This window comes from Camelina sativa, chromosome 7, assembly GCF_030686135.1.
Source record: "Camelina sativa cultivar CO46 ecotype springtype chromosome 7, ASM3068613v1".
Lineage (NCBI taxonomy): Eukaryota > Viridiplantae > Streptophyta > Magnoliopsida > Brassicales > Brassicaceae > Camelina > Camelina sativa.
Window position 1 is genome coordinate 33,488,906 of NC_141886.1, and position 13,709 is coordinate 33,502,614.

The 13,709-nt window shown below is 32.6% G+C and overlaps 2 protein-coding genes and 2 pseudogenes across 4 annotated transcripts; 1 reads left to right on the forward strand and 3 right to left on the reverse strand.

Annotated features, from left to right (window-relative positions):
• Window positions 1–544: 544 nt before the first annotated feature.
• LOC104703848 (uncharacterized) lies at window positions 545–1,624 on the reverse strand. Its single transcript, XM_010419933.3, has one exon. It carries the CDS (start codon window positions 1,425–1,427, stop codon window positions 819–821), a length of 609 nt encoding a protein of 202 aa, XP_010418235.1. The 5' UTR covers window positions 1,428–1,624; the 3' UTR covers window positions 545–818.
• A 1,484-nt stretch (window positions 1,625–3,108) lies between these two features.
• On the reverse strand, window positions 3,109–5,017 carry LOC104703849 (uncharacterized; annotated as a pseudogene). Its single transcript, XR_015561483.1, has 2 exons — window positions 4,563–5,017; window positions 3,109–3,760 (listed from the first exon to the last, which is right to left on the reverse strand). The product of XR_015561483.1 is annotated as an uncharacterized LOC104703849 (transcript).
• Window positions 5,018–6,071: 1,054 nt separating this feature from the next.
• LOC104703850 (phosphatidate cytidylyltransferase 1) lies at window positions 6,072–9,799 on the reverse strand. Of its 2 annotated transcripts, none has more exons than XM_010419935.3 (12): window positions 9,490–9,799; window positions 9,009–9,135; window positions 8,671–8,927; window positions 8,428–8,579; window positions 8,180–8,321; window positions 7,830–7,986; window positions 7,673–7,720; window positions 7,502–7,588; window positions 7,080–7,208; window positions 6,941–6,997; window positions 6,594–6,677; window positions 6,072–6,497 (listed from the first exon to the last, which is right to left on the reverse strand). In XM_010419935.3, exons 2-12 carry the CDS (start codon window positions 9,081–9,083, stop codon window positions 6,423–6,425), a joined length of 1,263 nt encoding a protein of 420 aa, XP_010418237.1. In that variant the 5' UTR covers window positions 9,084–9,135; window positions 9,490–9,799; the 3' UTR covers window positions 6,072–6,422. The 2 variants fall into 2 exon arrangements, with proteins under 2 accessions (XP_010418237.1, XP_010418238.1); XM_010419936.3 differs by having other exon boundaries at window positions 9,009–9,154; window positions 9,490–9,705.
• A 2,796-nt stretch (window positions 9,800–12,595) lies between these two features.
• Window positions 12,596–13,139, forward strand: LOC109125619 (S-protein homolog 7 pseudogene; annotated as a pseudogene).
• Window positions 13,140–13,709: the final 570 nt, after the last annotated feature.

Genomic DNA, 13,709 nt, shown 5'->3' on the forward strand with positions numbered 1-13,709 from the left:
ATTTATAGAGGAATCCTATTTTTTTTTTACAAATGTTCCTCTATAAATAAAGGAAAAAATAGCAATCTCTATTTTATAGAGGACCATTGGAATAAAACTCACTTCTATTATAAAGTTCTTCTATTATAGAAGAAAAAATAGGAAAAACCTTTAAAGATGGTCTTAGCGCCTAGACCGTCGCCTACACTGCTTTTTTGAACACTAAGTCAAACATATGTTATTGGCTTATTGCATCAAAAATACCGTACGTATTTTTTTTCCTACAGGGGAACTGCTAGTTTACATTTATCAAAAGTTTTGCAACAACGATGTTTTATAAAAAAAGACGCTTAATTTTTGGTAAGTACATCCACAGTGACTACTGATAATTGGTTGGAATTCAGTATACACAGTGACCATAACTTTTATCAAAAGTTTAGCAAGAATAACTTTTTTTTTTGTGATCCTATAGTTTGTTTTTCTTTTCTTTTAAATTTTTCGATTCCATGATTGATCAGAGCCAATCAGAAAGTTAAAGTGGGAATACTTAAAAGAGTGCAAATTATTTCCTATGATACACATTTATTTCATTTAGATATACAGTAAGCTTGTGCTAGAAAATTACAGGGTAATTAAACATATAATTTTACAGGTAGTAAAAGCCTTCAAAAATTAAGAAAGTAAGAAAAATGTAAAGAAAAGAAAGAAAAATAAAATTTCTGGAAAACAAACCTTTTGAGCCAGAAATAATTTTTTTTACAAAAATAAACCATAGTTTATCATATTGTGTCATTTTTGAAATTTAGCCATTTTTTCTATCAAAATGTTTGGAAATTTCCTTAGCCCCAAACACCCAAAAATCTCTGACCAATGAAACTCAAAACCTTTCCAACGGAAGAAGAGCCTTTCTCCTTCTCCGCCTCTTCACCGCCGCAATTCCCATCTTTCACCGAGTCACCACCATCAAACTCGGTCGAACTCGAACCCAACTCACTGAGTCGACTCGTTCCGACGGATTCAACTCGTCCATTAGCTTTTCCCGATCGCTTTCTCCGATCTTTTTTCTTCTTCTTCATCTCAAGACTGTCTTCGTATGCGTCGATGATCTCGTGGATGAGTTGTCGACTCGGCGACGAGTCCCATCTGACCCAGTAACTCGTGTAGCAGCTGAAACAATCGCATTCGAAAAGAGGAGAGTGATGATTCTTATTATTAGTATTATCTTCTTTGCTTCCTTTGTGGGTTTTGCTTTTCTTGAGGTGAGAGATACGATTCCAGTCTCCTGAGTTTGAGATGAGGTAAGCAAGAACTTCACGATCCTCCACCGAAAGAGCCGCCACGAGAGAGAGGATAGCTATAGGGAGGAGAGAGAGAAACTGGTCTTCGTCGGTCTTTATCGCCGTCGACGGCGATGGATGAACGGTTCCTTTCCGGCAAAGCTTCTTCATAGAGAGATAGAGAGAAAGAGAGAGAGAAGAGTCTTTTCTTGAGGAATGAGTCTGGTGAGACTTTGAAATCTTGAAAGGTTCTTTTTTTATTTTCTTTATTCTTGGCGACGAATTTTGAAAGGTAAAGCGTAATTAATTTTATTTTATTTTCTTAAGTACAAATATTTTATTCAAATAAAAATTTGGCATTAAAGGAAAAAAAATATGTGGATAATGGATAGGTTTATAAAAACCAAAATCCACATGTAAATCATACTAACATTTGTTTAACTACCAGAATATGATTTGTCATTGCATTACCGATAACACGTGTAATTATTAGCAATTTTCATCAATGTTAGACTGTTAGTAGAGTTTGACACAATGTTTTGTGTCATTGCACCAGTTTTTATAGAAATATTTTTTGGTTTTTAATGTTAAGTTGACACTTAATAAAAGAAAAAAATAATTTGGAAGGAAACACTATTAAATGGTGATTACTGATTAGTGATTACAAATGTTTCTCTTATCATTATTGTTTTAATTACGTCTGATCATTTGACCCTTTTTCAAGTAAAATTATCTGTGTTTCAAAGAAGGGATCATTTGATTTTTGACATAATTTTGGATTTTTTTTTTCTTTGCGCAGAATTAAAAATTCTTTTGTATTTTTTAAAGAATTATATGATAATGGATAATTAATTTCCAGGTTTTGTTTAATACGATTATATTATATTTGAAGCTTAGAATCATGCATCTACGTTTGGTAAAAGAAATAGAGCAGAAATGTTTTGCTGTAGTGTTACTGTTGCGTATTTTCTTTTAATACATTATTTTCCTGCATTTTTTGGACTTTTTTCTTCGTCGTTTTAAGGTTAATTCTATTGCAAAAGATTCAAAATTTTACGGTGGGGAGTTTTTGACCTGGTGGTCAACACCAATTTCAGTGAGAACTTATACACCGATAGTTAGTTTTTGATTGGTGGTTGACCATTGTCTTTACATGTTTTAAAAGTCTTTCACACGTTACTGGCCCATATGATCGGTATATTGCAATGGGCTTAACAGTCTATTGGTAATCGAAAGCAAACAGCTTTTAAGCGTATAATATGAAGTCTGTGTTGTTGAGTCGGAGAACCCACCTTTAATTGAAGGCAAATAATGTACATCTGTTTGAATTTGCACGGCATTAAGATGACAGAAAAGGTGATCGGGGTTACCCTATATTACGCACTTCGTTTTGAATTATATGTTATTCTGTTGTTAAAAAAAGAAAGAAATTTTTATCTAGTTTAAACGTCGTTCTCTATTTTTTGTGTACTTTTATCCCTATTGTATTTATATGTGTTAGCCGATAAACATTATTTATAAAATATAAATTAAACACACACTTTGCCGTAAAAAACACTCACACACATTTTTCTTTTTTTTTTGGGAAATGAAAAACGCCAAAATACCGTTCAAATTATAAAACAGTCGTCTCTTTGACTAGATTTGTGTTGAACAATGTAAATAAATGAAAACAAATTTGACTTGGTATTTGGTAAGTTTATCTTAAACCGTTCCGAAATGCCATCCCTTAATTCGGATTTCTAACATTAAGTTTATGCATCTTAATCATGCTACTGTGACTGCGAACCAATGAATGAATGGTCGCTAGTTTGTTCAACGACACAACAACTATGAAACAAACGACAAAATATATCGAAAATTTTGCTTTAACTTGAGCTTATAGCCTTATACACACTTATTAATTTGCTTAACTAAATCACAAAAATATCACTATTTACAAACGAAATTAACCCAAAATTGGCTTACATTAGAAAAAGAACTCAAAAGAATTTACAATTTTATTTATTTTTATCTATTACACTTCAACTCCACTAGCGTTAAAAGCAACCGAGAGCTGACCAACCATAACTTTAAGACCTTTCGTTTCCCAAAACTCTTCCTTGCAACCCTTAAACGCGGTCGTATCATTACTATCAACCATATTTCGTAATTTGTTGCCGCCGTTGAGGTTCGTTTATACAAACCAAACCACTTAGCTTGCATGTAACCGTTTCTCCTCCACGGTGGCACGTGGATCCCTACGTGCTTCATGGACCGTCTCATCTCGTGGCACATGATTCTCACGAGATGTTTCAGCTCCTCTGAAGTTCCCACGAAGACACGTGGCACTTGGCTTAGTATTGAGAGGTACCTTTTCGTAGGTCGGGCTATCTCAAATTCTCCAGCAAGGTTTGTCTCGACGATGTACCGATTACAATGATCCCCGTCGCATCTAACGTCGACGTACTCGTATTTTCCGGCGGTATACTTGCCGGATCTCTCCCAGAGCGACTTGCAAAGACCTATAACACGGTGAGGGTTAATAATTGCCATTTAATATAACATATAGTACAACTTATTTCAAGTAACCAAGTGAAATAAGAGGAAAGTACAACTTTATAAAACATATCGTACAACTTTTAAGTATTTCAAGTACAACGGCAAGTGAAATATGAAGTGGAGTTAGGAGTCCTTTTTCCAAAAATCTAAGTACTAAACAGTTGCACGTACGATTCATAGATACGACATTTTAGAAATAATATTTGACTACTTGCGGCAAAAAGAGAATTCGGAAGAAAAAAAAACAAAAGAGAGATCCAATTTGACTACTAGACCCCAAACTTTTGTTAACTAAAAAAAATATTAAAATACAGAATCATTAAACTATTGAAGAACTTGAGCAAACTATATTACAAGATATGTCGAGTAAACTAATTTATTATTTTTATAAATTACAAGAATTGAAATTTTCCTGTACACGTCCGACGTTCAAGATGATAATAACGACAAATAGTGGATCAAAAACACTAAAAAGTGGAAATGAAAAAAAGAAAGGTGGAAATGAAACTAAGATGGAAATAAATCTAGATTTAACTTAAAACACAAAGAAAGAAATAAAAAATGATAGAACTTAATCATTAAAACTTGTAAAATCACGAAATTATTAAACACAAATCACAATTCTACATAATATATGTAATTTTCCCTCAGTTTAACTATATATAAACCCATAATTCAGTAAAAAAAACTAGTAATCCCACTTTCAAAACGTAAAAATGTAAATCCCAATATAATTTGTACAGATTAGATTATATATATATGTACCTGCATCAAAACCCTTGTTACGTAGGAAAGCCATCAACTGACGCTTAGGAGAACTAATATCTCCGACGAACAACGTTCCAGTAACCTCGGTCACCGCCGCCACTATTCTCATCCGCTCTTCGCTGCCGGATAAACCTTCTAAAAGCTTCCCTAACCTCTCCTTCACATCATCCAAATCATTGTAGTCGGAAGAAGAAGAATCCATTTCTGTTACCACCACCGGTAATACTATTTGTCCCTCTCTCTCCATAAAAGATGCGACCATATCCGAAAGATCCGGCGAATGATCGCTCCCGCTACTGTTATTATCACACGGTGGACGTAAACGCGCCGCCGCCATGTTGAAAGCCGACTCAGTTCTCTTGAATCTTCCCTGAATCTCCACCATCTCTATTTTTTTGTCCTTTTGATGATAATACTATGATTCGGAGAATTTTGTAACGTAATATTTATACATAGCTATTTTAACGTTTAGCAGTGAGAGAATTAAACAGAGTAAACGACAAAATGATAAAAAGATGACGACAGAGTGGTGAAATAATGTGACAAGTATGAGAAAAAGTATACTCAATTAGGTGTGGAGCTATAACGCCGTTAATGTAATGTTCCTTTAAAACTTTCATGTATTTAGAGATAATTGTGAAATGTAGGTGGTTAAGTACTAGTTAATTCTTCGTTTTATTATCACACAATAGCGTCTAGATTCACTTTGTATCAAAATAAAATCTTCAAATTGTTACTCTTCTTATGAATTTAAGTTTGTTGCTAAATTTTATCAGATTTATCTCTATATATAGATAAAAAATGTGCATTTTATTATCACTTTTTTATTATATAAGGCCAAAAAAAAAAATCAACAATTGACCAAAAAAAAAGTATACGACAAAAGAACAAGTTAATTGAGTTGGATTGGATTTGCTCTTCTTGTTTTGGTTCTATTCCGATGTACACGTCAGATAATAATGGGCTTATGATAAGCCGCTTATCAGATGCTGACGTGGAATAAGACTGGCGTGTTTAGTCTAAGATGCCGGCGCGTGAACACACGTGCCAGACAACAAGTGAGTCAAGGTTAACATGTGATTGTCACGTGATGAGATGTGATCACCTTGCGTTTGTTTTTTTTGTTTTTTATTTTTTACTTTTGCTCGTTATTATCTTTAGATGCGGAAATTAGAAGCAGGCTTTTTTAAACTCACTAGAACGTCTAGGTACAATGTATTTGGTGCACAACTATATATATTTTGAGTTCACCATTATGTAAAAAACGTGATACCATTAAATTTGTTGTTATACCAAAAAAAAAAAAAAAAAACGTTGTATCGGATTTGGACCTGAATATAAAGTATTTTTTGTGGACCTACGTATCTCCAAATGAACAATGCAGGCCTTATATTCAAGCCCAGAAGAGTCAAGTACCTTCTTACACATACGTCATCATTTTGTTGCAGACTATCAAGAAACACACACACAAGACACAACAATCGAAATCATAAGTGATAAGACAGATAAACCAAATAATGTTTTAGATTGAACCAATATACAAAATACAAATAAAACCACCAAAGCTACAAGTTAAGTAGATTGAAGAAGATACAACTTCCTTCAAATCCTATTGTATCATCAAATGAGAAGACTTGAAAAAAGAAAAAGAAAAAAAAAACTTTCTAATTTTCGACAGATTTCAAGAGGATTTACAATGGCAGGGAAACAAATCTTAACCAATTTCAAATTTATTGTCTCTCTCTAGTAAGGATATTGATAAAAGGATAATCCAGAGTTGTAGAACCTACTTCTTGGAGAATCTGAATCTGAATCTGGAAGAAGAAGAAAAAAAAACAGTTTTGTTGGTAGTGGAAACTATTGAAGCTTCAGCATTTGCCCTAATTTCATGAAGAGAGCTTGTTGTTCCTCGAAGGTAAGGTTCGTCAATATCTACAAATGGAAACCATCATCACACATGACTGATTCGTCTTAAAACTGACTGTTGTTGGTCTTTGGTTGAATACAAAATTCGAGAAGTTTATTTACCTGGTCCAACATTTTGTCAACCGAAACGCTTTCGGAGACTATAAATGACTGGAGATATATGTAAGCAAATACTGCCATAACCATCTGTCACAATTGAAAAAAAGAGGTTTGCTTTATGTATGCATAATGCAGGGAGAAAAAAGCCAAGAATATTTTGGTTCTCTATATCCACTAGACCTTGGTTCATAAGTCTATTAGTCTCCATCCACAAGTTTAAAGAGAAAACAATAAAGTTAATCATTACGGTTTCTGCCATTCTCTAATGTGTTGTTCTTAATAAACTCAATTTGCTATCAAAAGACCTGATCATAAACTTATGTAGTGATACTAGTTTCATTAAGAGTTACCTGGCAGTCCATTCTATCTGTGATTCCACCATGTCCTGGAATACTATCACCGAAGTCCTGCAATCACGATTTTGTTAGAGGTTAGCTGTGCATGTAAAGTGAAGCAAAGCTCAAATTTGGTGATGTTGATTATACAGACCTTGATTTTGAATGCTCTTTTAAACCCACTGGCGAAAAACCCTCCAAAAGGCGCTATGATTGAAGCGAACAAACCGTGGCATAAAGCATGCCACTGAACAGGGAGGACCATAATTTCCTTCCAAGGAAACTGCAGAAGTGTAGTAAGAAGCTGAGAAACCTTACGAGTTTTTTTTCTTAATAACGGAAAAACCTACTGCTCAGTTTAATACTACTATTGTTTTGTTGTTAGTTATCACTAGCTAATGTCCATTAAAATTGTCAGAATCTAATTCTCTTCAAGAGCATGCAAACAAAGTCAGTTAATTTCTGAGAAAACTCGCCTACATTCAATTACACAGGCCTAGAGTTATGATTTAGATCATCATAAAGAAGACACGGCAGAAGCTTCTTCTAAGCGACTAACATGATAACAAAGCTTACCCATCCTGGAATCCACGCAGGTAAAGCAAAAGGTTCAGGCTTGAACAATGGATCAGCGTCACATTGTAGCCAGCCAGTGGATAAATCCTGTAGATGATTCACAGAATTACTATAATACTCTCAAAGATCGTATCTCTCAGAAAGTGTCATTCTATTTGCTCAATGACTAACCTGTCGCGGGCATGTCAACCATGGGAAACGGCCCAAAACATTTGCGAGCTGAAACAATACACATAAGAACATTTTCAGGCAGAGGGTCGGCGATGATAAATGAAATTATATAGTCTTTGTAATGTGTTATGTGGTGACAGAGGTAACAAATACTCACAAAAAATGCAGAGATGATAGTTGTCACAGAGGCTCCGACGAATCCCTCCCATGTTTTCTTTGGAGAGAGCTTTATTAAGGGTGTTCTTCCAAAGAAGAAACCGAAAATGTAAGCGAAGATATCATTGATTATAATTAAAGACGCTGGAAGAAGAAACCTGTATTGAAAACCATCAAAAAGAGACAATTACATTGCAGCAAAGCAAAAGGTAAAACAGATCGGGGTAAACATATACAAGTGTAGGAAGCAAGATGCTCGGGATGTTTGTTAAGCAGTCTCATCATATTTTGGTGACAAATAGCAAACATAACATACTGGCCAAGCATAAACTCATATGCTGAAATGTTTACCAGAAGATCCCTTCAAAAATGTTGGCAACAGTGAAAGATGATTGAGTAAACACGACAATCAAAATCATGTGTGTCCATGCATACTGGCCAAACTGGTACTTGTACATCCTCTTTTTTAATGTCAGAATGAACCATATGAAACCTGAAATGTGTTACATAGTGGGATATCCCGTAAGCATCAAATACAAAGTGAATCACATAAGGCATTCATTAAGACCGTTGAAGGAAAATGGTAAAGCAACACAAACCTATAATATACAAGGAGTAACAGATAGCCATATGGTATTTGATTAGGCCGCTGACAAGCCTATAAAAGAACTGATCTGCAGTCATGGTATTGGCTAACCGTTGGCTAAGGATCCGACCATATACGAAAAGCATGGCAGTGAAAAAGAAGTGCCTGCATAGAACAGCAAAACGACTTGAGAACATTTTCCATCACCTGAGCCATATACTAAGATGTAAACACGATAAAAAGCTTCTGAATTTACCAATTGAGCTGTTTAATCCAAGGGAGACATTTATCTTCGGGAGCTTTCCTCAGCAGATTAAACAACTCTTTAGCCATAAAGATTTGAATAACAACGACCATAGCTGTGATATAGAGATGCCCCATGTAGACAACCAAAACAAAACCACCAATCATCCATAACGTGGAGTAAGTCCGGACCATGAAAGATTTGTACTTATTCCGATCATTAACCAACAAAGAAGTCGCCGCATTCACTCTATCCCCATCCAAAACAACCTAACACAAAACCAAAACCCTTAACTAACTTCAATTTTATCAATGAAGCAAAGAAGAAGAGAGAAGAGAAAGAAACAAAACCTCATTAGAACGTCTCCGATGCCTAAGCCTATGTACTGGTGTTGAAGGTGAACTAGTAACAATCTCTTCTTCCATAGCTTTCTTTAAGTAAAAATTTGTGATTTTTTTCCCAGAAAAATCAAAACATCTGTACCCAACAAACACAACTTAAACCAAAAACAAAGATTTGTAAATCATTAAAAATTAGGAAATTTTAGTAAAACCCTATCAGTAGATGTCAACATCTAAGAGATTCCCAAATCACTTGAAATTTAACAATCTGATTTAAAAGATTCAGTGCCCTGAAGAGATTATAACTCAGATTCCATCCAAAAAATTAATAATAAAAACTGGGGATTTAAATCGACGTTGTCATCAACCCAATAGAAACAAATATTTCGAAGAAATTAGAGTACTAGTACGAAATTAAAAAATTCAAATAGACTGAACTGTGTGGAGTGAAGGAATTGGAACCTAAGTTAATTTTTGTTTCGGGGCATACCTCTTTTGAATCCCCAGGAATAGCTTTTTGGTTTGAAGCGAAGAATTTGGAGGATAACAGCGATGAGAACGATGGAGAGGAGAGATTTTGCAGAGAAGCCGAAAAGGTGAAAAAAAAAAAAAAGGAATCGAATAAAAAGCAAAGCAGAAGCAGAAAATATCAGAAAGGGGAATCGAATTCTTTTTTTTTTTTCCTTCCCCTTTTCTCTGGAAGAGAGAGCAAAAGCACGTGAGAGGATTATTAAAAAAACAAAACAAAATATTATTTAATTACAAGGATTCGATTAAATAATATTAAAACTAAAAGTTACAAGGATTTGTTGATAAAGAAAACTCGTTTATATATAGTGGTTTCTAATTCTACTCAGACAAAATTTTTTTATTACAGGTGTATAAATCAAAGATCGATTTCTTTCAAGCATGAAAATTTACTAAATAGCTATTTTTGATAGGTTGATTGTTATTTGTTTTGTGTATATGTTTTAAATTTTTTTTAATGTACATCGTTGTTGTCAAGACTTGTAACAAGGAATAAATTTGAATACTTGCAACTACAAGCCAAGTATCATGTAATTTTTTTAATGAAATCTGATACATAACTTTTCTTTATCCCTTACTTTTATTTTAGTTTACTCATACAAGGCGAGTTAGTAACAAGTATCTTTAAATTTACTATCTAAGTTGGTTTTTGCCCATCATAAAACTTAGAATAGACTATCAGATAGTAGTAGCTCTCAAAAGATTAGTTAAATGGTAAAAATACATATTTACCGGGTAATTGTTAAAAAAAGAAAATAAGAAAAATATAGTTACTCAAAACAAATATATCGAAACATAAAATTCTTCAATAAAAAAAAAAATATGACATTCAAACCATTTTTTTTAGAAAACATTCAAATTAATACATTTGCATTGTAGTATATCATATCCTTGTCGGGAACCAAACGTTTTTTTCTTCTCTATAGTTATAGTTATCGTATTGATTGTGTATCGGAAGAACGCAGTCCAGAAAATTTATGGCGTCGTTAACGCCACCACATGTGTTATCTCTCGGCCCATATGGAATGTGTCTTTCACATTTAATGCAGCTGTCTGCGTCAAGTAAAAAACTTGGCCACACTTTGACTTATTAGATCATTCTCTCCTTGTTCTAAATACAGACAGTACACTTGCACTTAATATAGCATATATACGATCTTCGCCACGGTTTCGTAAGTTTTAAGAGATCCACACTATTCAAACGGCTAAAGTCCTAAAACACTCTTCCGCCGCCAATCTGATTCTAGTTAGATAAGTTCCATTGCCACTTAACCAATATAGATAGTTTTCATTGTCTTTTGTTGCTAGATAGTAATTATTATCATATACTCCTAAAGATATATATTTCTACAAAGTTAAAAGTTATCAAGCTTAACGGTATATTTTTTTATATATAACAAAGCCAGAAGTGTCAAATATTGGTTTCTTGTGTTTTTGTCAAATATTTCTACTTTATGATTAAAAACCAAATGTCTATCACCAAATTTCAAATAGCTAGCCTTTACCCTCCCACGGTACTGACCAGTGTTCGATTCCCTGGATGCGCACTCTTCTCTTAATTCCATTTTCAAAAGGAAAAGAATAGCTAGCCTTTTCGTTTTCTTTATATTCAACAAAACATTTATAAAACTTATATATAGTTTAGTATTTTGTATTAGTGTAGTTGTGTCAATAACCTATTCCAAGTACACATATTACATTATGTCTTAAATTTCATAAAAACTATTGTTACAAACTGTTATTCGTTTAATAAAATATATCATCTGATAATTGCAAAGTAACATTATAAGTGATTTCCAGTTTCATCCACATACCAAGAAAATAATATTAGCTATTTTCCAACTAAACTTTTGAATTAAAATAGTAATTTTTAGATTTACTATTTAATCAGGTGCATAATTTTTTTTCTTTTACATCCACCTCATACTAAAAAAGCTAAATAATTTAGCGATGAAAAAAGAGAAGAAATCATAACATTCGAAAAAAAAATATATATATATATATATATAACACTAAAAAAAATTTAAAAAAAAAATATCCAGAAAACTAGAAAGTACATGCTAATCAGCAGAAAATTACATCACTTTGACTAATTATGCGTTGACCGTCTGGAATTCTATAGCTTTTACTAAGTTTGGTCTTCGAAACAACATGATTGACATAAGTCACATAATGAAGGAGACGCAAACTTCTTCTTTGCCATTTGCTCATGATTCATTTACCTGACATTTTGTATATGTTAAGTATTAAATATGAAATTCTTTGAGAAATAAAATGATTATTCAACATTTGGATATCTCCCAAGTCCTATTATCACTATTAGTTTTTTTGTTTTGTTTATTAAAATGAAAAAAAAAAAAGGAACCAAATGATCCCAGGCACATGGGCCTTACCTGTCTCGGCCTGTTTAATTCGATAATTTGTCTCCCAAATTAAATAATCTGACATATTTATACACATAATCTGGTATAAAGAAATTCCATTTTCAGATGGTCTCTAGGCTCTACTAATTAAAATCACAACCTTCACAAAAACAAAAAAAAAAAAACAAAAAAAAAATCACAACCTTTTTTCGATATGAGAATAACACAGATGTAAAAGTAGTATCTTTGATATAAAAAAGATTTTGATTATATACACATGTATATAGAATTTCTCACTTTTCCTTCCACCACATCAGTATTGATCTTTTTAAACTACTCATCATATTTTTATATCACCTTCTTTCAATTTGAGTTTTAAATCTTCATTAGACACCTAATTATATGTAATCCACAAAAAGACCCCATAATATGAAATAATTTTCTAATTTTCTGGCCAAAATACTAAACAAGATCTGTAAATGAAAAACAAAACAAATCGAGCTATCTATCATTTACTATATATTTAATGTGCATTCGATTGTATAGTTTGGAACTTAATTATTTAAATACGTTCCTACCCAATTAAATGAGTCAAGTATTTCTTTTAAGTTATTTTTGACTTACGTTTTATACCTAATTCACCTTATAAATATGCAAGGATATTAAGTCAATTTAATATATATAAATTTCTTGGGTGAATTGAGTTTCAAAAACTGAAACAAAAATTTCAAGAAAAAAAAGATTGTTCGAAACTATGAATACTTTTCTTGTTATAATCATTTTAATTGCTTTGAGTGTTGAATCGAGCAACGCTAGCAAAATGTTTCCAAAAAACCAAGTACATATCAAAAACTCTCTCGGAAGGAATGATGATCTTCTGAAGATTCATTGTATATCCGATGAAGACGATCTCGGTATTCACTTTGTGCGTCGTACATACTTATATACATTTAAGTTTGGTGATAAGTTTTTTGGTGGGACTAAGTTTGACTGCACATTATCGCATGGAGTTGGATTTAAATCATCTGTTACTTTTACGGCTTATAAACAAGATGCTGATGATTTTATAATAAAATTTGGTAAAATGACGTTTTGGGATGCTAAAGATGATGGGATCTATCTCACAAATGCGGACCATAATGCAAAGTTTATGTATCGTTGGTAAAATCTTAGTCTTCAAGCCATATTATCTTTTACTTTTTATGTCAACTGATGTCTAGATATAAATTATGAAAAATGATTTTTACTATATTATATTTTAAAATTTTATGCAAAAGCCTAAAATTACCGTATTAGCTATTTTCCTTACTCCCAGTTGTCAAAAGCCTAAAATTATATTAAAACTTAAAACAAATAAAAATATAACTAATTTGTGAGAAAATCATCTATTTTTTTTTAAAAAAAAACTAACTATAAATCTAAAAAATCATCTAAAATAGAAGAGAGGGAGTAGTGTGTAGAAAATGATCTATAATATTTTAATTGGAACAATTTAAACAATAAATAGTTGTCAAAAAAAAAAAAAAAAATTTAAACAATAAATAAAGGGAAAAGAAATAGAGAAAAACAAATATATATTTTGTAGGATGAAACAAATAAACAATAATATTCCTCGCCGGAGTTTAGTGTGATGGCGCTGAAATCAGCGATTAATCAGAATCTTGAATGTGTTCGTTATCTCCGCTTCCACGATTAGATATGTGCGGTTCGTGATTAGTTCTGAAACAAGATGAAGTGTTCCTCTCTAGTGAAGAAAAAAAATCAGTCTTTTAATTTATTTAATGTTTGGTTGAAAAAAAAAAAAAAAAAAATCAGTCTT

What these genes read in the sequence shown, in the direction of transcription:
- LOC104703850 (XM_010419935.3), bottom strand. Translation starts at nt 9,083, where the DNA reads ATGGAAGAAGAGATTGTTACTAGTTCACCTTCAACACCAGTACATAGG. An exon ending in AAAGAGCATTCAAAATCAAG is followed by an intron (nt 6,998 to 7,079) that starts GTCTGTATAATC and finishes TCGTGATTGCAG; the next exon opens with GACTTCGGTGATAGTATTCC. An exon ending in CAGATAGAATGGACTGCCAG is followed by an intron (nt 6,678 to 6,940) that starts GTAACTCTTAAT and finishes CAATTGTGACAG; the next exon opens with ATGGTTATGGCAGTATTTGC.
- LOC104703848 (XM_010419933.3), bottom strand. Translation starts at nt 1,427, where the DNA reads ATGAAGAAGCTTTGCCGGAAAGGAACCGTTCATCCATCGCCGTCGACG.